The sequence below is a fragment of the Sinocyclocheilus rhinocerous genome, unplaced genomic scaffold (genome assembly GCF_001515625.1).
Source record: "Sinocyclocheilus rhinocerous isolate Xijiao unplaced genomic scaffold, SAMN03320098_v1.1 scaffold888, whole genome shotgun sequence".
In the NCBI taxonomy this organism is placed as follows: Eukaryota; Metazoa; Chordata; class Actinopteri; order Cypriniformes; family Cyprinidae; genus Sinocyclocheilus; species Sinocyclocheilus rhinocerous.
Window position 1 is genome coordinate 246,845 of NW_015634016.1, and position 19,253 is coordinate 266,097.

The window sequence follows — 19,253 nt, forward strand, 5'->3', positions numbered from 1 at the left end:
TACTTGTTTAATATTTACCAAGCATCATTTAATTCAAATGTCCACTTAATCTTTAATATTTGGCCATTTCTTTACGACAGAAATGCTATAGTCATTGTATATGTAATATGTGGACATCAAAACGTGTAAACTCAGAGTGAGGGTTTGAGCTTTTATTTTGAAACTGCGAGATAATTATGTATTCTCCTGTGTTTGCGTGGATTTATAAATTATTTACTTTACAAATCTGATGAAATGGCGCACGTTGCATTCCCAGATCAACGTTATAATAAACCCCAACTCGCAACAACATGCAGAAATGGAGTTTGAGCCGTTCCACACATTACTGTGAACGGAGCCGCTATGAGACACACGTACGTAACCTACACGCCTATAACTGCATCACATATAATTATTTAATTAAATCGTAGCGTTTGTGAATTCACAGTTATGCTTAATTATGATTTTTAAACGGGTTTAATATATCATGAGGCCTTGGAAAACAGTCTAATAATGTGTTTTATGGATTCTCGTCCGTGATATGCGCCACTTCCGGAATTTTGTCGGTTAGCCGACACAGGCAAAATGAAGTTGAGGATTTTTAAAAATCGAATAGTCGAATAGAATCGACAAATCGCGACAGCCCTAAAATATCTAATAAATAAATATCACAATTGGTGATTTTTATTGCACTGGAATCATAACAATAGTGCTGTCATGTGTTGGCAGGATGAATTTTATTGCAGTAAGAGCTTGTGCATATGTATATTTAACTATTAGAGAATAAACTCTCAAAAAGGCTCTAAAAAAGGCTCTGTCTGTGGTGTAGAGTCGTGGCCGGTGAACAGCAGTAAAGATGTGTCGAGCTCCAAAGCTGGAGGGAAGAGAGTAAACAGCGGCAGAGGTGTGAAGTCTCGAGTGCCACGTGCTGCCACATCCCGAGCTGAGAAGATCTGGCCCGGAGGTGTCATCCCTTACGTCATAGGAGGCAACTTCACCGGTAAGGGGACCTGAGTGTCTGTGTGCTTAATATCAGTATATGAATGTGTGTGATTTACACAATGATTTCTGTATGTGTTTTTCAGGAAGTCAGAGGGCCATGTTAAAGCAAGCAATGAGACACTGGGAGAAACAGACATGTGTGACTTTCATCGAGAAAACTGATGAGGAGAGCTACATCGTCTTCACCTACAGACCCTGCGGGTTTGTGTTTGTGTGTTCTCTATAATTATATAACATTTTAAAATAGTAATGCACACATTGATACTGTGCCATCCATCACAACACTTGTGCTTCTGACACCAAGCTACTCAGTAATGGTGCTTAATGTTGGCGTTGGTGTTTACATCCCAAGTAATTTAACTTAGTATCTTCTTGACTCCACTATCTACATTTGGTTTATTGATCAGAAGTTATAATGAATCAGTTCACATTTACGATATTTGAAAATGGAATAATTGAAATGAAGTCAGCATGAAATGAAAATTCATCCTATCTATTTTCTAAATGCATATTATAAATCTTATTGTGAATGATTATTCGCTGCATGTTTCATTTAAAATGCATGAAACACTTCAAGGTTGGCTACCAGTTCCACTTTGCTGGGGTATAAAGCACTTTGTTGGGGTACTATCTAAATTAGAGATTCTTTACCTCTGGGCTCTATTAGTATTTGCATGTACTGGGTGTAAGAAAGGTTGAATGAAACGCTGTGGTCATTAAGGAACACACTCAGATACTCAGCTCTCATTGTTATGAGTGTATCCTGTAAAGTGTATTTAAAACAAAGGTATGTGTGTGTTTGCGAGAGCGAGGGAGCGAGAGTCGACTGAGATGACTACAGTCGGCCTGGCTTTCCTTCCTTCCCTGTTACCACGGTGAGCAAACCGCCCATTGTTCTTAGGAATGGAATCCTAACAGTGTGTTAACAAGGAAGAGAGAGAGGGAGAAGGGAAGACGGAAATCGCATAAGTCTAGATCAACATTGTTGGCGATTGTTCGTATCTGAAAACTTGGCTTTTAATTGATTATTTGATCACATATAGCATTGTTTAATATTACACAACACCTGATAAGAAGGTTTTTAACCACTAATAGAAGTGTTATCAGTCTATGAATGTTATGGAAACTGGAATGAAAAGGAAACTGAGGATGTTAAATATCTCTGTGGGAATGATGCTGATGGAAGGTGAGGAGAAATAATGAGGCAGATCCAGACAGATTACAGAGAAATAGGCAGAATGACCATTGACAGAAGGACAAGGCTAGATTAGAGTGGAGGGGAGAGAGGTTGCGAGAGCATTACATAATATTATCCATCTCAGTGTGGTCATATCTGTTATAATCAGCAGACGTCATTCAGATATAAACCTGCTGACAGACCAACACAAGCAGTGTTAACCTTCTACTCGACGCTATGTGCTTTTTAAGCATTTGGTACATAGCTTGGGCCCATGTGTGTATGTTTGTATTATGAGAAAGTGTTGACAGGCTTGATGTCTATTTCTTTTGCACAAATGTCACTAGTCACTGTCACTAGTTAAAAAGTTCAATTCATTTCAGTTCAACTCAACGGAAGTTATTAATTTTACAATACAAATGGTTCCAAAGCAGCATTACAGAAAATAGATGCATGTTTGTTTTGGCTAAATATTATTCTCTCTTTTATGATGTAGATTGGTGAATGTGTTTTATTTTGAGTGTTTCCTTTTATTTGTTTGAATATCTCTCTGTGTTCATGTGTGTCTACTGCACACTATCAATGTCTATGAAATGAGGGATTAAGGTGTTCTAATCCAAGTTATAAATAGTGAGCGAGTGGAATCGAGATTACTGCTTTGTTTGTGGGTGTGTTTGAGTGTCTGAGACATGCTTAATGGAGGACTATAGAGATTCCATCTGGATTCCTCGAACTCTGACTTCACAGGTTTGACCTTACTTTGGCCCTGTTTCCACCTTGTATTAAGACTGTGTTCGGATTTCACCAAGGCCCCACCCTCCCCGCACCTTAAGCACTGACTGCTTGTAATCAAATCACAAAAATGCATCTTAATATCAGTTGGAAACAGGACCTTTGGGGCAATCACAAAATCCTCAACCACTGCACACTGAAACACTAAACATTTCATTCCATATAGCGTAAGTGGCAACATGCTATTGCTATTCAGAAAAACAATTGAGAGAATCAAAATGAACAGCACATCAAATACAGTAACTGATCTGCATATGGAAACATAGCTGACCAGAGCACAAACTTTAGAGTCAGCAGATTTGTGAGGCTGCTGGCAATATTTCTGTTAATAATAATCGGATTTGCGGGCTTGTACAAACACCAGCTAGTGAAACAATTTACCTTAATCTGCCGAATATTCTCACCTGCTTAATGCAACACACACAATACAGAGCAACTTGAATAGCACTTTGCCGGCACAATCGATTATCCATATATTGTAATTCTTTTTCTCACAATATTGCATCAATACTTTAGACAAGTGGTTCTTAACTGGTGAGTCACGAAACCTACAAATGGGTCACAGGTCTGTTATGAGGGTCATGGACAGCAAGGGAAAGAAAATTAAAATTTTTTATATGGAAGTGGCCACTTGATTCCCAACTTAAAATCTGCGTTCTTAAGCAAAACCACTGCTTTAGACTGTCTTTTGGCACTTATTTTGGGACCCACCAGTTTCTTTCTCTTTCCTCTTTGTCTCTCCTGTGATTCATTGCACTGGCACTCAGTCAGAGGTGAACATTGTGTGCTTATTTGTCATTAAGGAAACAACACAGCAAGAATCTGAAAGCTAACCCCAAGTAACCCTAATTACCGTTAATCAGCTCTCATCATTTCACACTATCCCCTGTTCAACCCACACTAAACTACGGTACCCCAAACAACTAAGCATTAGTTCAGCTCACCTCCCATCACCCCCTCATTACAAACATTGACACTTCTGTGACATAATCAGAATCTGAGTTATTCAAGAGTGGGGTGAGCCAACAAGATGCTGACATTTCAGTAATTACAGACTTTTAACGTTTTATTTATTGGTTCTCAAGGTGTTGCTCTTATGTCGGCCGTCGTGGTAATGGTCCCCAGGCAATATCCATTGGGAAGAACTGTGACAAGTTTGGCATTGTCGTTCACGAACTTGGACACGTAATTGGCTTTTGGCACGAGCACACACGACCTGACCGTGACGATCATGTGACCATCATTCGGGACAACATCCAGCCAGGTACTGCATGACCCATGACTCAAGTCTTTGCACCCTACCAGGTAACTGCTGGTTCAATATGACTGCATTCACACAGCTGCAGAATATGGATTCAGTCTTGGTTCATAAATACAGCATTTTAACAAACATTTTTTAACAGCATTTTTTTTAGTAAACAACATTGATAACCAATAAGCAAAATGATTTCGCTAAATTTTTATGACTTAAAAAAAGACGGAAATTATAAAGTTGGAGATTTTTGTAATATTCACTCATCATTTGATTCAGTCTTGGTTCATAAATACAGCATTTTAACAAACATTTTTTAACAGCATTTTTTTTAGTAAACAACATTGATAACCAATAAGCAAAATGATTTCGCTAAATTTTTATGACTTAAAAAAAGACGGAAATTATAAAGTTGGAGATTTTTTTAATATTCACTCATCATTTTTCTCCTCCAATTAAAAGTACTTTTTAAAATTATTTTTGATGACAATATTTGAGCTTTGTACTAGTGTTTAAATAAAATTGTCTCAGTTATATTAAGAATTTTCTGTGTTATTGAAATTACCACCTTTGGTACTTAATTAAGTCATTGGTGCAGTAGTTACAGGCATTATTCATGGCTATCACAAGAATAGAAAAGACTTGACTCCAGTTATTTCTTCATGCAGACAATATATGAGCTGCTGTTGTATGAACAGGACAATTCGACAGTCACACCTGTTAGTAAATAAATTCTAAATGCTGGCTTTGTAAAGGTAGCCTATCTGTTTTAATATGAGTGTATCTGTGCACACTTAGGTCAGGAGTATAACTTCATTAAGATGGAACCAGGGGATGTCAACTCTCTTGGTGAGCCGTATGATTTTGACAGCATCATGCATTATGCCAGAAACACTTTCTCCAGGTAAGACTTCTGTCACACACTAGGAATTTCACACCCATTAATTTAATTCAGAACTTTCTATTCAAATATATATGTTCTCCTTTTTGTCTTTCTCTTCTGTAGAGGAATGTTTTTGGACACGATTCTTCCCTCTCGTGATGAGAATGGTGTCAGGCCTGCTATCGGTCAGAGAACTAGACTCAGCAAAGGAGATATATCCCAAGCCAAGAAGCTATACAGATGTCCAGGTAGGACTACAGTGTGTGTGAGTGTGTATGAGAGAGAGAGTGAAATTTAAATGAAGGAAACCAATGGATTCAGTCTTGGTTCATAAATACAGCATTTTAACAAACATTTTTTAACAGCATTTTTTTTAGTAAACAACATTGATAACCAATAAGCAAAATGATTTCGCTAAATTTTTATGACTTAAAAAAAGACGGAAATTATAAAGTTGGAGATTTTTTTAATATTCACTCATCATTTTTCTCCTCCAATTAAAAGTACTTTTTAAAATTATTTTTGATGACAATATTTGAGCTTTGTACTAGTGTTTAAATAAAATTGTCTCAGTTATATTAAGAATTTTCTGTGTTATTGAAATTACCACCTTTGGTACTTAATTAAGTCATTGGTGCAGTGGTTACAGGCATTATTCATGGCTATCACAAGAATAGAAAAGACTTGACTCCAGTTATTTCTTCATGCAGACAATATATGAGCTGCTGTTGTATGAACAGGACAATTCGACAGTCACACCTGTTAGTAAATAAATTCTAAATGCTGGCTTTGTAAAGGTAGCCTATCTGTTTTAATATGAGTGTATCTGTGCACACTTAGGTCAGGAGTATAACTTCATTAAGATGGAACCAGGGGATGTCAACTCTCTTGGTGAGCCGTATGATTTTGACAGCATCATGCATTATGCCAGAAACACTTTCTCCAGGTAAGACTTCTGTCACACACTAGGAATTTCACACCCATTAATTTAATTCAGAACTTTCTATTCAAATATATATGTTCTCCTTTTTGTCTTTCTCTTCTGTAGAGGAATGTTTTTGGACACGATTCTTCCCTCTCGTGATGAGAATGGTGTCAGGCCTGCTATCGGTCAGAGAACTAGACTCAGCAAAGGAGATATATCCCAAGCCAAGAAGCTATACAGATGTCCAGGTAGGACTACAGTGTGTGTGAGTGTGTATGAGAGAGAGAGTGAAATTTAAATGAAGGAAACCAAGGGTGTTAACTGCAGGAAGATGACCTCACTTTATGTGCAGATAATTGTTTCTAGCCAATATAGTGTCAGCTTGCATGAGATCATTTGTTTTTCTCAGTTTTATGATGCACATGAGCTTCTTACAGTGGCTCAGTGGGTAGCACTGTCACCTTACCGCAAGAATATCCCTGGTTTAAGTCCCAGCTAAGCTAGAAGACCTTCCTGTGTGTAGTTGGCATGTTCTTTCCATGTTGGCGTGGGTTCCTCCATATGTTCCGGTTTCTCCCACAATCCAAAGACATTTGGAGTATGTGCATTGGAGACACCAAATTGCAACCCTACATAGGACAAGAGGGTCAGTGGATGGATGGATGTGTTTTTCACTCAGGAAAGAAAAGAGGGCCACCCTGACATTTTAGGGACAAAGAGCATGATAAGACCCTCTCGCTCTACTGCCTATGCATGTGTGTGTCCATGTGAGTGGCATATAAGTGTTATTTTACTGCTGTATTGTTTTGAGTTTATGCACTACTAGTGAGGGTGTGTGTGTAAATGCGTGACGCATGGCCTACTTCACATACAAAGACAAAGCTCTCTCTCTTCCACAATATTCACTGTCTGTGACAAAATTTGTAGACTGAAAGCCCACTTTTATTAGACAGTTTGCCAAAAAGGAGTAGGGTACCCAGCCTTTCCAGACTCCAGACTTTTCTTGTGAAGCACAATAAAAGGTCTGTTTTTTCCCTTCAAGGTAGGTAGAGGAAAAATGATCCAAGAAAGACATAAAGACAAAAGGATACTAAAATATTTATAAAAGTAGCCCAAATTACTTTTTTGGTCATTTTTGGTTATGAATGTGTAAATCACCATTAACGTTCTTTGTATGGAAAATGCAGCTTGGACATTATGCCCAACATCTGCTTTTATGTTTTGGGAAAAAAAGAAAAATTAATTGACATGGGTGACATGATAAATTATGTAAATGTAAATTAAAGTAAATGATGACATAATTTTCAGTGTAAGTTTTGGAAACTACTGTTGTATGTCCAAAGTTCCTGTCTCTGCTGTTACATTCAGGTTGTGTCAAAGTTTAGTCTGAAATAGGGGTGACTGTCTCCACCCAAGCCAAAGATAACAGCTTATCTGCCACACAACTCTGCATCGGATTGTTGTGTGACTTGACTACGTCTTTATTTTTCCTTGAAATTGACACCCAAAAGCACCTCCATACGCAATCACTGTCCAATGAGCTGTGATGAAAAACAGAGGCCTCTAAGACAAATGTTTGGCCAACCGCTACATCGCTAATTGGGAGGAACATTTGGCAAATGTTAGCAGATGATTTGGCTTCTCTTGAACAGAGAATCTGCTCTCCTATTCTGCACTGTTTGGCTCCTGAGATCTCATTAGAACAGTCAATAGGTCTTTGTTACTTCATTGTGTGTGTGTGTATCTGTTTCCTGCACTGCTATTTAGCGGTGGCGCTCCGCCACTGCTGACTATACAGCGCTACGATACAAGAATTTTTAGCTGAGTTGTGAACATCTTTCTATTGTGTTGTCTTTAACACATTTAACATATTTCACGTCCAGTGTAGTCTGATTCTTGAGCGAGTGACTGTTTAGTTGGTACTTTTAATGAATTGGTCAAAAGACTCACAAGTAATCAGTTTGAATCAGTCTAACGAATCATACACTGAATCTTTTAAAGAGTTTACTAACTTGACATCTAATTAAAGTTACACATTCAAGTTTTTTGATATATATAATAAATGGAATTTTGCACTTACACTCATTAATTATGTTATTGTGTTGGTCTCTATCCAGCATGCGGTGAAACACTGCAGGACTCAGTGGGGAATTTCTCATCTCCAGGATATCCTAATGGATACCCATCATATACACACTGTGTATGGAGGATCTCCGTCACACCTGGGGAGAAGGTAAGACACTTCTGGGTGTTAAGTTGTACTGAAATGTTCCACATTTATCTGTATCTGCAATTTTTAATCCATTTCTTCCTGTAATTGTCTTGACTACGAGGTTGTAGATAAAGAAACGCTGATCTAATGTGTGAAGTTTGATGTATATGACAGCTGCATGTGTGCTGCCCATTTCAGATAGTGTTAAACTTCACCACTATGGACCTCTACAAGAGCAGCCTGTGCTGGTATGACTACATTGAGGTTCGTGACGGATACTGGAGGAAAGCGCCATTGCTGGGTACATGCATGCTGGTGGACTCATCAGGAATAATATGGAATATATTAAGCGATAATATGTATTACCAATGCAATGCATGCTTATGGGGCACTATTATTTATTGTGTGTGTGTGTGTGTGTATCTGTGCAGGTCGCTTCTGTGGTGATAAAATTCCAGAAGTGTTGGTCTCTACCAACAGTCGGATGTGGATTGAATTCCGCAGTAGCAGCAACTGGGTTGGAAAGGGATTTGCAGCAGTCTATGAAGGTGTGTGTGTTAGGGCTGTCTCAATATCAGATTTTAACTACACATTTATCGTGCCCAAAAGATAACAAAAGATAAAATTATTGTGATGTCCAAAGAAATTTAGGGGAAAAAAATTGGCCAATGAATCACACTCAGCATACAAGTGTAGGCATGTGGGGAGAGTTAGTACCCATAACACCTGGTCTTTTTTGCAGAATCCAAAAAACTCTTCCTTCTTCATTTTCTGATTTATGATGGGTGTAAACCAGCATAAGCAGTACAATATGTTTTTATAAATAATATTAAAATATGATTTTAATAAATAGTATGGTTTTTAGACACGCATTGAAAATAGCATAAATATTGCTGATGACAGAGTAAAAGTCTAATTCTCTCTCTTTCTTTGCTATGTGTCTGGCAGCAATATGTGGAGGGGAGATCAGTAAGGACTCTGGACAGATTCAGTCTCCAAACTATCCAGATGACTACCGTCCATCTAAGGAATGTGTGTGGAGGATCACAGTGTCTGAGGGCTACAGCGTGGGCTTGAGCTTTCAGGTCTTTGAGGTGAAGTTGTCTCCTCTCTTTTGGCTGTATTCTCTTTATTAATTTCCAGTTCATTTCTTTTTTCACTTTAGCCTTCCTCTTTCCTTTTTCTACTTTTCCCTTGTCTTTTCATTCTGAGGATAGTTGTTGCTATTTACATGTGTGCTGTTTAAAGTTAAACATAATATTTATGATATACATGCACAAATGGGCACACATCTTTGTCAAGTTGAGTTTCCTAAAAGACTGCAGGTATGTGAGGTCAAAACACAGGCATGTTTGATTATTTACCTTCAAACGTCAGAATGTTGTTACAAGTCATACCGTAAGTATGTATGCAGACCATTGTGTGTGTCAGTAGGTCAAAGGTGTGGAATTGTTCAGAGGGAATGAAAACACACTCTCTGCCTTTGCATACACATATTCACACTTTCTTTTGCACGCATGCAGTCTATAAAGAGCAGGACATGTACCAGACCTGAGAGCCTGGCATATAATATACACAGAGACGCCTGAGATCCTGTTTTTATCGGATTGTTTCCTATGCACTAACACCTAAGGTGCCATTGACATGCTAATGCCATTAACACATACTGCATTGTGCCTGTGTTTGTGCAGATCGAGAGGCATGACAGCTGTGCATATGACTACCTAGAAGTTAGAGATGGACTAACTGAGAACAGCCCTCTGATTGGTCGATTCTGTGGCTATGATAAACCTGAAGATATCCGTTCCACCTCTAACACCCTCTGGATGAAATTTGTCTCTGATGGGACAGTTAATAAAGCAGGCTTTGCTGCAAACTTCTTCAAAGGTACACACACATGTAACAAAATAGTGCTATCAGATGCTAATGAGTTGGCTCTTGTCTATTCAACTGATGTTACTCTGTGTCCGTGTTATTAAAACAGAGGAAGACGAGTGTCTGAAGCCAGATAATGGGGGCTGCGAACAGAGATGTGTTAACACATTAGGAAGCTTCAAATGTGCCTGTGATCCTGGATATGAACTGGCCCCTGACAAGAAGAGCTGTGAAGGTAAGAGAATGTTTGTGTGTGAATACACTGCACACAGGTGCTTCCGTCTGCCTGACTCAAACATGCTCAGCGGATACTCAAGCCAAACTGACTGGTTCAGGAAAACATCCGCAGTCAACAGGAAAACAACAAGAACAAACAGCACTTAGTCAACACTCACTCTGCCCAGAAACCACATGGTTTCTGTCATTAATAAAGTACGATGTGTTGTGGTTTTGCTCAAATATAACACAAAAGCCATCAAAAACTGTGCTATAGTGTCTATTTATTTTAATGCTTATTAGTCTGTATTGTTGTACTGTTGTGTTTTTAAAGCTTTGTTCTCACAAGGGTTATTATAGTAAACTAAAATGAAAATCATAAAAAAATTATATAAATATAATTATTTATATATATTGATAATATTTTTATCAATCGTTACCTAAAATAAAATGTCTTAACTGAAGTAAAATAAAATAAAATATAAAAAAGCTAGTTACCAAGGCACCATTTCTTATTTCCATTTAGTTTATTTTGATGTACTAAAATAACTAAAACTAAAATGTAATAAAAAATTATTAAACCCTAACTAAAATAAAAACACAAAAATACAAAAACTAATAAAATGACAAAAACACACAAATTTAAAATTTTTTTTTATAAAAATTAAAATGAAAAGAGAAAATATAAAAATAAATCTAATACAAAATATGAATAAAAACTTTAATAGCATCGGTGATACTAAAATAACACTGGTTCTCATTCTTTTTCTCTTTCAGCTGCATGTGGTGGCTTGCTGACTAAGTTGAACGGCACAATTACTACCCCAGGTTGGCCTAAGGAATACCCTCCCAATAAGAACTGTGTGTGGCAAGTGGTGGCTCCCACTCAGTACCGCATATCCATGCAGTTTGAAACCTTTGAACTAGAGGGAAATGAGGTGAGAATCTCCAACTGTGTGTGGGAGAGTGTGTTATTGTTTGTGTAGGTAGATACACAACCGGACAGACAGAAAGATTGATGTTTATCAGTCTGTTATTTGTATATTTTATTTGTGCAGGTGTGCAAGTATGACTATGTTGAAGTGCGGAGCGGTTTGTCATCTGATTCGAAGCTTCATGGGAAATACTGCGGTACGGAGGTTCCTGAGGTTATCACCTCCCAGTACAACAACATGCGAATCGAGTTCAAATCCGACAACACAGTCTCCAAGAAAGGCTTCAAAGCTCATTTCTTCTCCGGTAAGACCACCGTGTCAGTGCTATTCATTTGAAATGGAGATTTGGACGTCTTTTGCTATGTTTTGACACCTCCACCCAAGCTCGCTTGTATATATGAATTTCATAATGTAAATTTCGAAAGCTTTTCAAACATTTACTGAGGTGAAATGCCCCCTCTCTTTCTCGCGTGACTATATCATGAGAAGTTCTGTGGGTTTGGTTAGAAATGTTCAGGCTGTACAAAAGCATTAATCTAAACACTGGAATCTGGACTTAAGCACAGTTATGATTTTAATCTATTTGGATGCGTGATTGTCACTTGTAAAATTTGAAATATAGATGTTTTGGGGTAAATAACATCTGGAAGTGTTTGTAAACTCGTTGACTGTGTAATTTGTAAAATGAAAAGTGCACTGAAACTTTAAATGTGTGTGAATCAGGGCGTTCTTTTCCACAGACAGGCTCGCTCACTGCAAAGAGCGCCTCTTTATATTTTTGTCCTGCCAGGACGTTGATAATGATGTGCCAGATTTGATTGGCCAGCAGGTCATGTCAAGGCGTGTTTCAGGTACAGCCTTCTCTCCCCTGATTGATTTTTTGCAATGGATTTGCCCTCACATCTGAGGTGCCTTTAAGAATCCATTCAACTTCTTGGAAACTGGGCTCTGTCTCTGTGGCAACAAATGTCCCATTTGTTGAACTTGCATGATAATAAGATTGAATAACTTTCTTACAAATGGTTAAATATTATTTGTAACCATTTTTATCCTACACTTAACATGATTCAGTTTTTTGTCTAAAGAGCTCACAAACTAGTAATAAACTAAATACAAGTAATATACTGTATATATAGAAGATTCATATGAGCGTATGATAATGTCATAATACTCATAAGCACTATAGAATCTACAAGAGAAAGGAAAAGAAAAAGATATATTAGTTTGTGTATAAATATGTTTTTAATATCTGCTGATAATAGATCAGAAGTAAATAGTCCAGTCAATTTCATGAAACAAGCACATCAGTTGTGAACATTTCCTCCCCCGTGCAGTGAATCCCTGTTTTTATTATTATTTAATAATCTCACACCCATGAGATCCAGAAGATATGAAAAGACTCAAATTGGTTGGCAAAGGTACAGAGAAAAATATATTTTCTGATTACAGAAGATGAACCAGATAAACAACAACACAATTGTGATTAAAACTAGATCATCTCTTTGACAAGGGGATAGCAACATTTTATTTATTATTTTGAATTATAGTAGGATTAATACTTTCTAAATATAAAGGTCCTTTTGCCCTCATGACCACACAACCTCTCTCCAAAACCCCACGTTTCAAAGACATGTCAGTTAATCTAATAACCGTAAACCCGAAGGCACAAGACGCAAACATTTTCCTTAATGGCTAGTTTTTTTGATAGAAAAATCACATAACTTATCGTGCTTAAGCTGAAGCACAAGCAGTATCTGCAGTTTTATGATTCATCTGTTTATATTTGGATCTCCTGGATGCATAAATGAAATGCACAAATGAACATTTAGCACACGCACATGGTGAATGAGTAACGCTGTATCTGGGTGAGAGAAAGAATAAGCTCAACTCTCAATGAGTTATAATAGCGTCACTCTCATTGTCTGGAAGTCCCTGAGCTTGGATTTTTGCTGGCTCAGTGCCAACAGATTTAGGGAGGTCCCCAGAGCTCTCCCACACACTCCTAATCTGTATGAGTGTGTACTGAGCCGAATGAGAGCGCTGAACTGGAAACAGTGAAAGAGCTGATTCATTTCTTCTATATGCACAGTAAAGAAAGCAAGATTTTGATATGATTTAAAATGATTTTTTTGGAGTAGGGTTGATTTTTAAGAGGCACACTTAATTCCTTTTATCTCCTCGGCTGTGACATTTTATTATCAAGCATTCTTTTTTTTTTTTTGAAAAATAAGAATAGGGTGCTATTCACTGTATAATCTGCACACAAACATAGTGGGAAATGGTTAAAGACGTGCTTTGAAAACAGCATTAATTATGAAAAATGTGTGGTGACCCACAAAAACTTGAGTCTCTTTAGCTCTCTCCATCTGTTATTCATTGGGTTTGTATGATAAATATGCTGGTGGTTTTGAGCAGTGGTTGAAGTGTGATAATTAGCTAAACCTGAGACTTCCACGGAAATAACAGCTTTCATGAGGCTTCTGAGTCATGGGACACTGGGGGCGTAGAGATGCGCAATGGGAAAACACCAACATAAGGAATCATTGACTGTTTCTGAACTTTCAGCCATTACGTGACACATTTAATTTACACTTATCAAGCACACAGACTAAATATTCTATCACTTTTTCTTAATCACTTAGCGCTTCCCCAACAACATACAGTATGATTTTCTCCTGCCTTCTTTGTTTTAAAAGGGGAAAAGGGGGCAGTTGTGCCCAATGATTTCTTGGTTTATTTGCAAGAGTGTTGTTTTTGTGCCCAATTAACGGCAGGAATGATGCAAATCAGATAATGGTACATCTATAATAAATGCATCTATAATGAGCCTAATTTACATAAAATGGAGGTGTGCTAGAAAAATGGCTTTATTTAAATTTGGTATTGCTCTGTTTCAGTTCATTTAGCATGTGGTTAAATGGATTGTGACTGGTTACAGAAGAAGATGCAGGTTTTTGTGGTGAAATATCACAGATAAAAAATTGATTAAATATGAATCTTTAGTCTTTTCTCACTGTTCTTTACAAGATTTTCTGCCTTCTCTTTTGGCTAATGAACTGACACAGGCATGGGACCTCAATCACTCACTGTAATTGCTCTTAATAGAAAAATAAATAACAAAATCAGACTCCAGATGTCAGAATTTATCATTACAGTGAAGAGCACATTGTTACATCTCTTAACCAGATTTCGAAATGTCTCAATCAAAGGATTTGGTTGGATCTCATATCTTCCTTCTGTTTCAGATGAACTAACAATTCATCGCTCTCTTCACTTTTTGTTACAGATAAAGATGAATGTTCAAAGGATAACGGTGGATGCCAGCATGAGTGTATTAACACTATTGGCAGCTATGTGTGCCAGTGCCGCAACGGCTTTATTCTTCATGAGAACAAACATGACTGCAAGGAAGGTATGTACAGGCACTCGCAAAAGAATAATAGTGGCTAGAAAAGGATAAGTGAGGGTAGTCATCTGGCGGTGGTGCTTCTAGCATGTGTAAGCATGTTGATTTATACTGCATTCTGCTGAGGAACAGCAAAAAAATAAAATAAAATAATAATGCAACTTTCTTCTCAGCATTTAAGATGCAGAGTAATGTCATTTTTGTGCTGGCCTTCTGGCAGGTTTTCTCTTTTTGTCTCTATTTTGGCTTTTAAATCTCAGTTACAATTAAGATTTAACTATAGAATGTTTTTTTCAATTTCAATCGGACCTTAACATTTCAATGTGAACCTGTCACAATATAATGCAGGCTTTGAAGAAATTTTGTTATGAAGAATGGAGCAGTTATTGTATAAATAAAACTACATTGGAGCCGATAACAAACCTACAGTGCTCAACAAAGCATAGTTGATAATTTCACATCCAAAGAGGCCGTTTACATAGTGATCTTAAAGGCGTAGAAGCAAAATACAACCCCGTTTATAGAGTCAAAGTGAAGTTAGATAAAATGAAAACAGACTAAACTTTTAAAAACATTTAATCTAATAATTTTATGATAAAACTGTTTGTGGTCTTGATAGTTAGAGCTGCATTATAAATACAGTTAATGAGGTGACTGAACTTAAAGCGTTAAAGTAAACGGTAAAACAGTTGTCCTCCAGATCTCCGCACATGTTGAAGCATTTAGATGGTCTGTTATAGTTAAACAGTGTCTCCCACTAAACCTTGCCTTTCATACAAGCACTGTCAACCTCCAGTGCAGCTCTGCCCTGCAGGCCTTTTAACATTTTTGTGGGCTTTGGAAACTTTAAAGCTGTGTGTGTGTGTGTGTGTTTCTCTTTGAAAAGAAAAACAGCTAGACCTAAGGAGAGGAGGATAGAGATATTACCCTTTAAGCTCCAGAGTCAGGGTCAAGAAGTTAAACCAGCGGCATCCTGGAATACACACACACACAACACACTCACTCGCTCACTCACTCAGTCTTTACTGTCTCTTCAAGACTAGCTCACTGATTCTGATTTTAAACATCTGGAGTTTCACAAAGCTTCAAAGTCTTAATCCTGCTTCTGTTTTCATTTTCCTTTGTGCATGTGCATGTGTGTGTGCAAGATGTGTATCTCTTAAAAGTCTCAGTAGTAACAGTAGTAGCAATCGACCAGTTTTACTAGTTGCCTGTACAAGTATTACTAGTGTATTTACACAAGAGTATCAGTAGTCAAGAGCTGTCTGGTGTATTGTGCTATTTAATGATAGTACTGTAAAATGAATGATTTTAAGTTTAGTCCAATGAAACTACAGAGAGGGGGAGCAACACAGATAGCCAATGGGCTGATATAACACACTTAAGACAATATATGGAAACACACACAAATAACTCTTTTCAAGACACCTTAAGTATTCACATTCAAACACATACAAACCAATAGCATCTGAAGCAGCCATAGTATCTGAGAAACGTGTGCATGTGTGAGTGTGAACACCAGAGGCAGAACACTGAAAATATCTTTGTTCACTAATGCACACTGACCTGATTTTGAGAGGGAAGAATAGAGGCTTAACCAGACTTAGTGCTCATGTGTGTTTGTGTGTGTACATTGTGATAGCGGTAATACAGTACATGATACAGTGGGGTCCAAAAGTCTGATACCACATTGAAAATCAGATTTTTTTTTAAAATTTAAACCTGGAAACAAATACAATACAAGTTTTAAAATTTAATAAAATAAAATAAAGTTAAGATATATAAAGTCAAGAAACATCATTTAGAGTTCAGAACATCTAGGTCACTAATCAACCAAATTTGTGTCATTGACCATGTGGACTCTTTTGTACAAAAGGTCAAACGCTTCCATTAAAGCACATGATCTTGGAACATTCTCAAATCATGGTGGATAAGATGACCATCAGGTTAAACACAAACTTGTAGAGTTCATATAGTTTGTGGTACTGTCATTAAAACATAAGGCAAGGAAATTTTACTTAAAAAAAAATAAAATCATAAAAAGGTCCATAAATTAAAAAGCTATACAATAAAAAGTTTATAAAAATAATTAATTAATTGAAAAGAAATTAAAATGGCATAAATTAAATTAATATGAGTGACAAAAACAAAATGTTTAAAGACAAGTGCGATCAGTACAGTGCAGAAACAGTGCTCAATCAAATAAAGTCATGTACATTAATCAATTCAACTTTTCACAATTTATAATGTGTAATGCAAAATACAAGCATTTTCACTAGTGGTCTCAGACTTTGGTCTCTTCTGTATGTGGAGACAGAGAAAGCAACAGCAGGTCAGATTGTTCTCAGTCATTCATATTAGATAACACTATAGCAAAAGAGTTGCACACCCATTCTAACATGCATATATACACTCAGCAGAGTTTTGGTGAAAATGTTTGTCTGACCTGGTTCCTCAGGGTCACAGCAGGTTTACTGACAGCATGGATCTAGCTGTAATCACTTGTCCTTGCGCGCACACACACACACACACACACACACACACACACACACAAATACAGTACTCGCACCTGCAAACACACATTTGGCCAAAAATTCCAAAAGAATATTTTGAACATTTTCTAGTAGGATGAGGGAGAATACGTTAAAGAAAGCTAGTCTCTTGTCAAAGAGATCTACTCTAGCTTATTGGAAAGGTGTGTCTCAGGTAAACCCATGAGCCCAGGTAAACATACTAAAGGTTAAGCATTCTTTAATGGTCTTTCTGTGATGTGCACACCTCACAACCAGGGCAAAGTTCAAAAGTATGATTTGCTACTCTTCATTTGGACAAACGCGTCTGTGACATAAGTGTTTTGACCTACAGTGGATTCTTTTCACAGATTGTGATGACATGTTTCCACAGTTATTAACATCATAAATCTAGCTAGTTTATTTCTTTTCATTTAAAAAAACAAACAACCTTTTTGTAACACTATACTTTGTAAATGCAAAAAAGTGAAAATTTCCTGGATGTACTCATGGGTGACTTATCTAAACTGTATCACTCACGTGTTATTATTGTGCTGCATCACTATTTCTAATGATCTTTACCCTCTTCACCCCATACTTGTTTATCAGCTGAGTGTGAGCACAAGATTCACAGCACAAGTGGAACCATCAGCAGTCCGAACTGGCCTGACAAATACCCCAGCAGGAAGGAGTGCACATGGGACATCACTGCAACCCCAGGCCACCGGGTCAAGATTGTGAGTCTTTATATAATTTTGTGCTATGCGTTTGCATCTGTTAAACAACATTTACATTACACAAAAACATCTCCTTAAGCCTTACACTCAGTACAAACAAGCAGCACACGAGCAGAGACACAAACACACATGTAATCCTACTCTCATGTTCAAAGGCAGATAATCTCACATCACACATAAACACATGTATAATCTCCTCTCAAGCAAACAAACACACCACAATGCAAACATTTACACATGCATCCAAACCCCTCTCTCCTATATTACATAGACAGTACAAAGTCTCACAAACATGCAGAAGATACAAGAAACCCAAGACATCGAGTAAAGTGCATTAATAAAGCTTGAGCAGTGCCTGTTTGCTCATATTTCAATTCACAGATTTGAACCTATTAACAAACATGTTAGCAGACAGCTATGGCAGGGGTTTAGAGGGTGACCTCAGTGTCTCCCACTGTTCTCTGGATCTGACTTCTTAGTCGTCTGTTTAGACCTAAAGCGATTCTAAATGGCCCTTGTCAGAAAGCAAATGAAGTCACAAAAAGGAGAATTTTATTGTTTGTTTGGATGAGGTAGAAGTGTTTTGGGGATTGATTCCATTAGAATTAATATATCATTTTGGCATTAACGTTTGAAGTTCTCATTATACATTTGTAGAGTAACTTTATCACCATGCTCATGCTTTTATTGCTCTCTCTCTGTGTTGCCGTAACAGCTGGCTTTTTACATAATGATAATGTTGTAAACACTAAAGGTACAACTTTAAAACATGTAATTCAAACTCGTGCAGTGGTTCAGGGATTTGCAGATGCTCCAACACAACACAGTTTGAAGTTTTGTAAAGGCAAGCCAGTTCACTCAGTGGCTATCTTGGCAACGCCCTTAAGCAGCGATTTTCGGTTTAGTCCCACAAGGAACCTATTCCCACAGAAAGCTCTACAGATGTATGCAGAATTCACACGTCCTGACCCTTGCATGTTTATTAAATATTTTTCCAAATTTGATAAGTGCATTTGTGCTGCTTAATTTTTTTTGTGGAAACAGTGATGCATTTTTCAAGATTCTTTGATGAATAGAAAGTTCAAAAGAACCATTTTTTGTAACAATACAAGGCTTTTCTCTCACTTTTAATTAGGGATGCACGGTATCGGGCCCGATACTGAGCTTCTGTACTCGTACTCGTACTCGTTAAAATGCCCCGATACCACACAGCATGTGTTAAGTGCCATATTCAGACAATAAAAAACACTGACAACAGAACAACAGACAGCAGGATGGAGTTATTAGAGATTAAGGATGTCTACGAAGTATATGTATGCAATGAATATAAAAAGTATCGGTATCGGGCGAGT

General features: G+C 37.4%; 1 protein-coding gene across 1 annotated transcript in view; it reads left to right on the plus strand.

The window, feature by feature from the left end:
* The window catches only part of tll1 (tolloid-like 1), a 62,528-nt gene that overhangs the window by 41,218 nt on the left and 2,057 nt on the right, over positions 1 to 19,253 (plus strand). Inside the window, exons 5-19 of the mRNA XM_016558892.1 lie at positions 809 to 979; positions 1,065 to 1,182; positions 4,036 to 4,214; positions 5,001 to 5,106; positions 5,209 to 5,333; positions 8,128 to 8,243; positions 8,421 to 8,523; positions 8,654 to 8,770; positions 9,171 to 9,316; positions 9,914 to 10,109; positions 10,207 to 10,332; positions 11,091 to 11,251; positions 11,372 to 11,552; positions 14,535 to 14,660; positions 17,774 to 17,901. Of these exons, the coding sequence (XP_016414378.1) occupies positions 809 to 979; positions 1,065 to 1,182; positions 4,036 to 4,214; positions 5,001 to 5,106; positions 5,209 to 5,333; positions 8,128 to 8,243; positions 8,421 to 8,523; positions 8,654 to 8,770; positions 9,171 to 9,316; positions 9,914 to 10,109; positions 10,207 to 10,332; positions 11,091 to 11,251; positions 11,372 to 11,552; positions 14,535 to 14,660; positions 17,774 to 17,901 (2,099 nt within the window). The remainder of the gene's footprint in view (positions 1 to 808; positions 980 to 1,064; positions 1,183 to 4,035; positions 4,215 to 5,000; positions 5,107 to 5,208; positions 5,334 to 8,127; positions 8,244 to 8,420; positions 8,524 to 8,653; positions 8,771 to 9,170; positions 9,317 to 9,913; positions 10,110 to 10,206; positions 10,333 to 11,090; positions 11,252 to 11,371; positions 11,553 to 14,534; positions 14,661 to 17,773; positions 17,902 to 19,253) is intronic.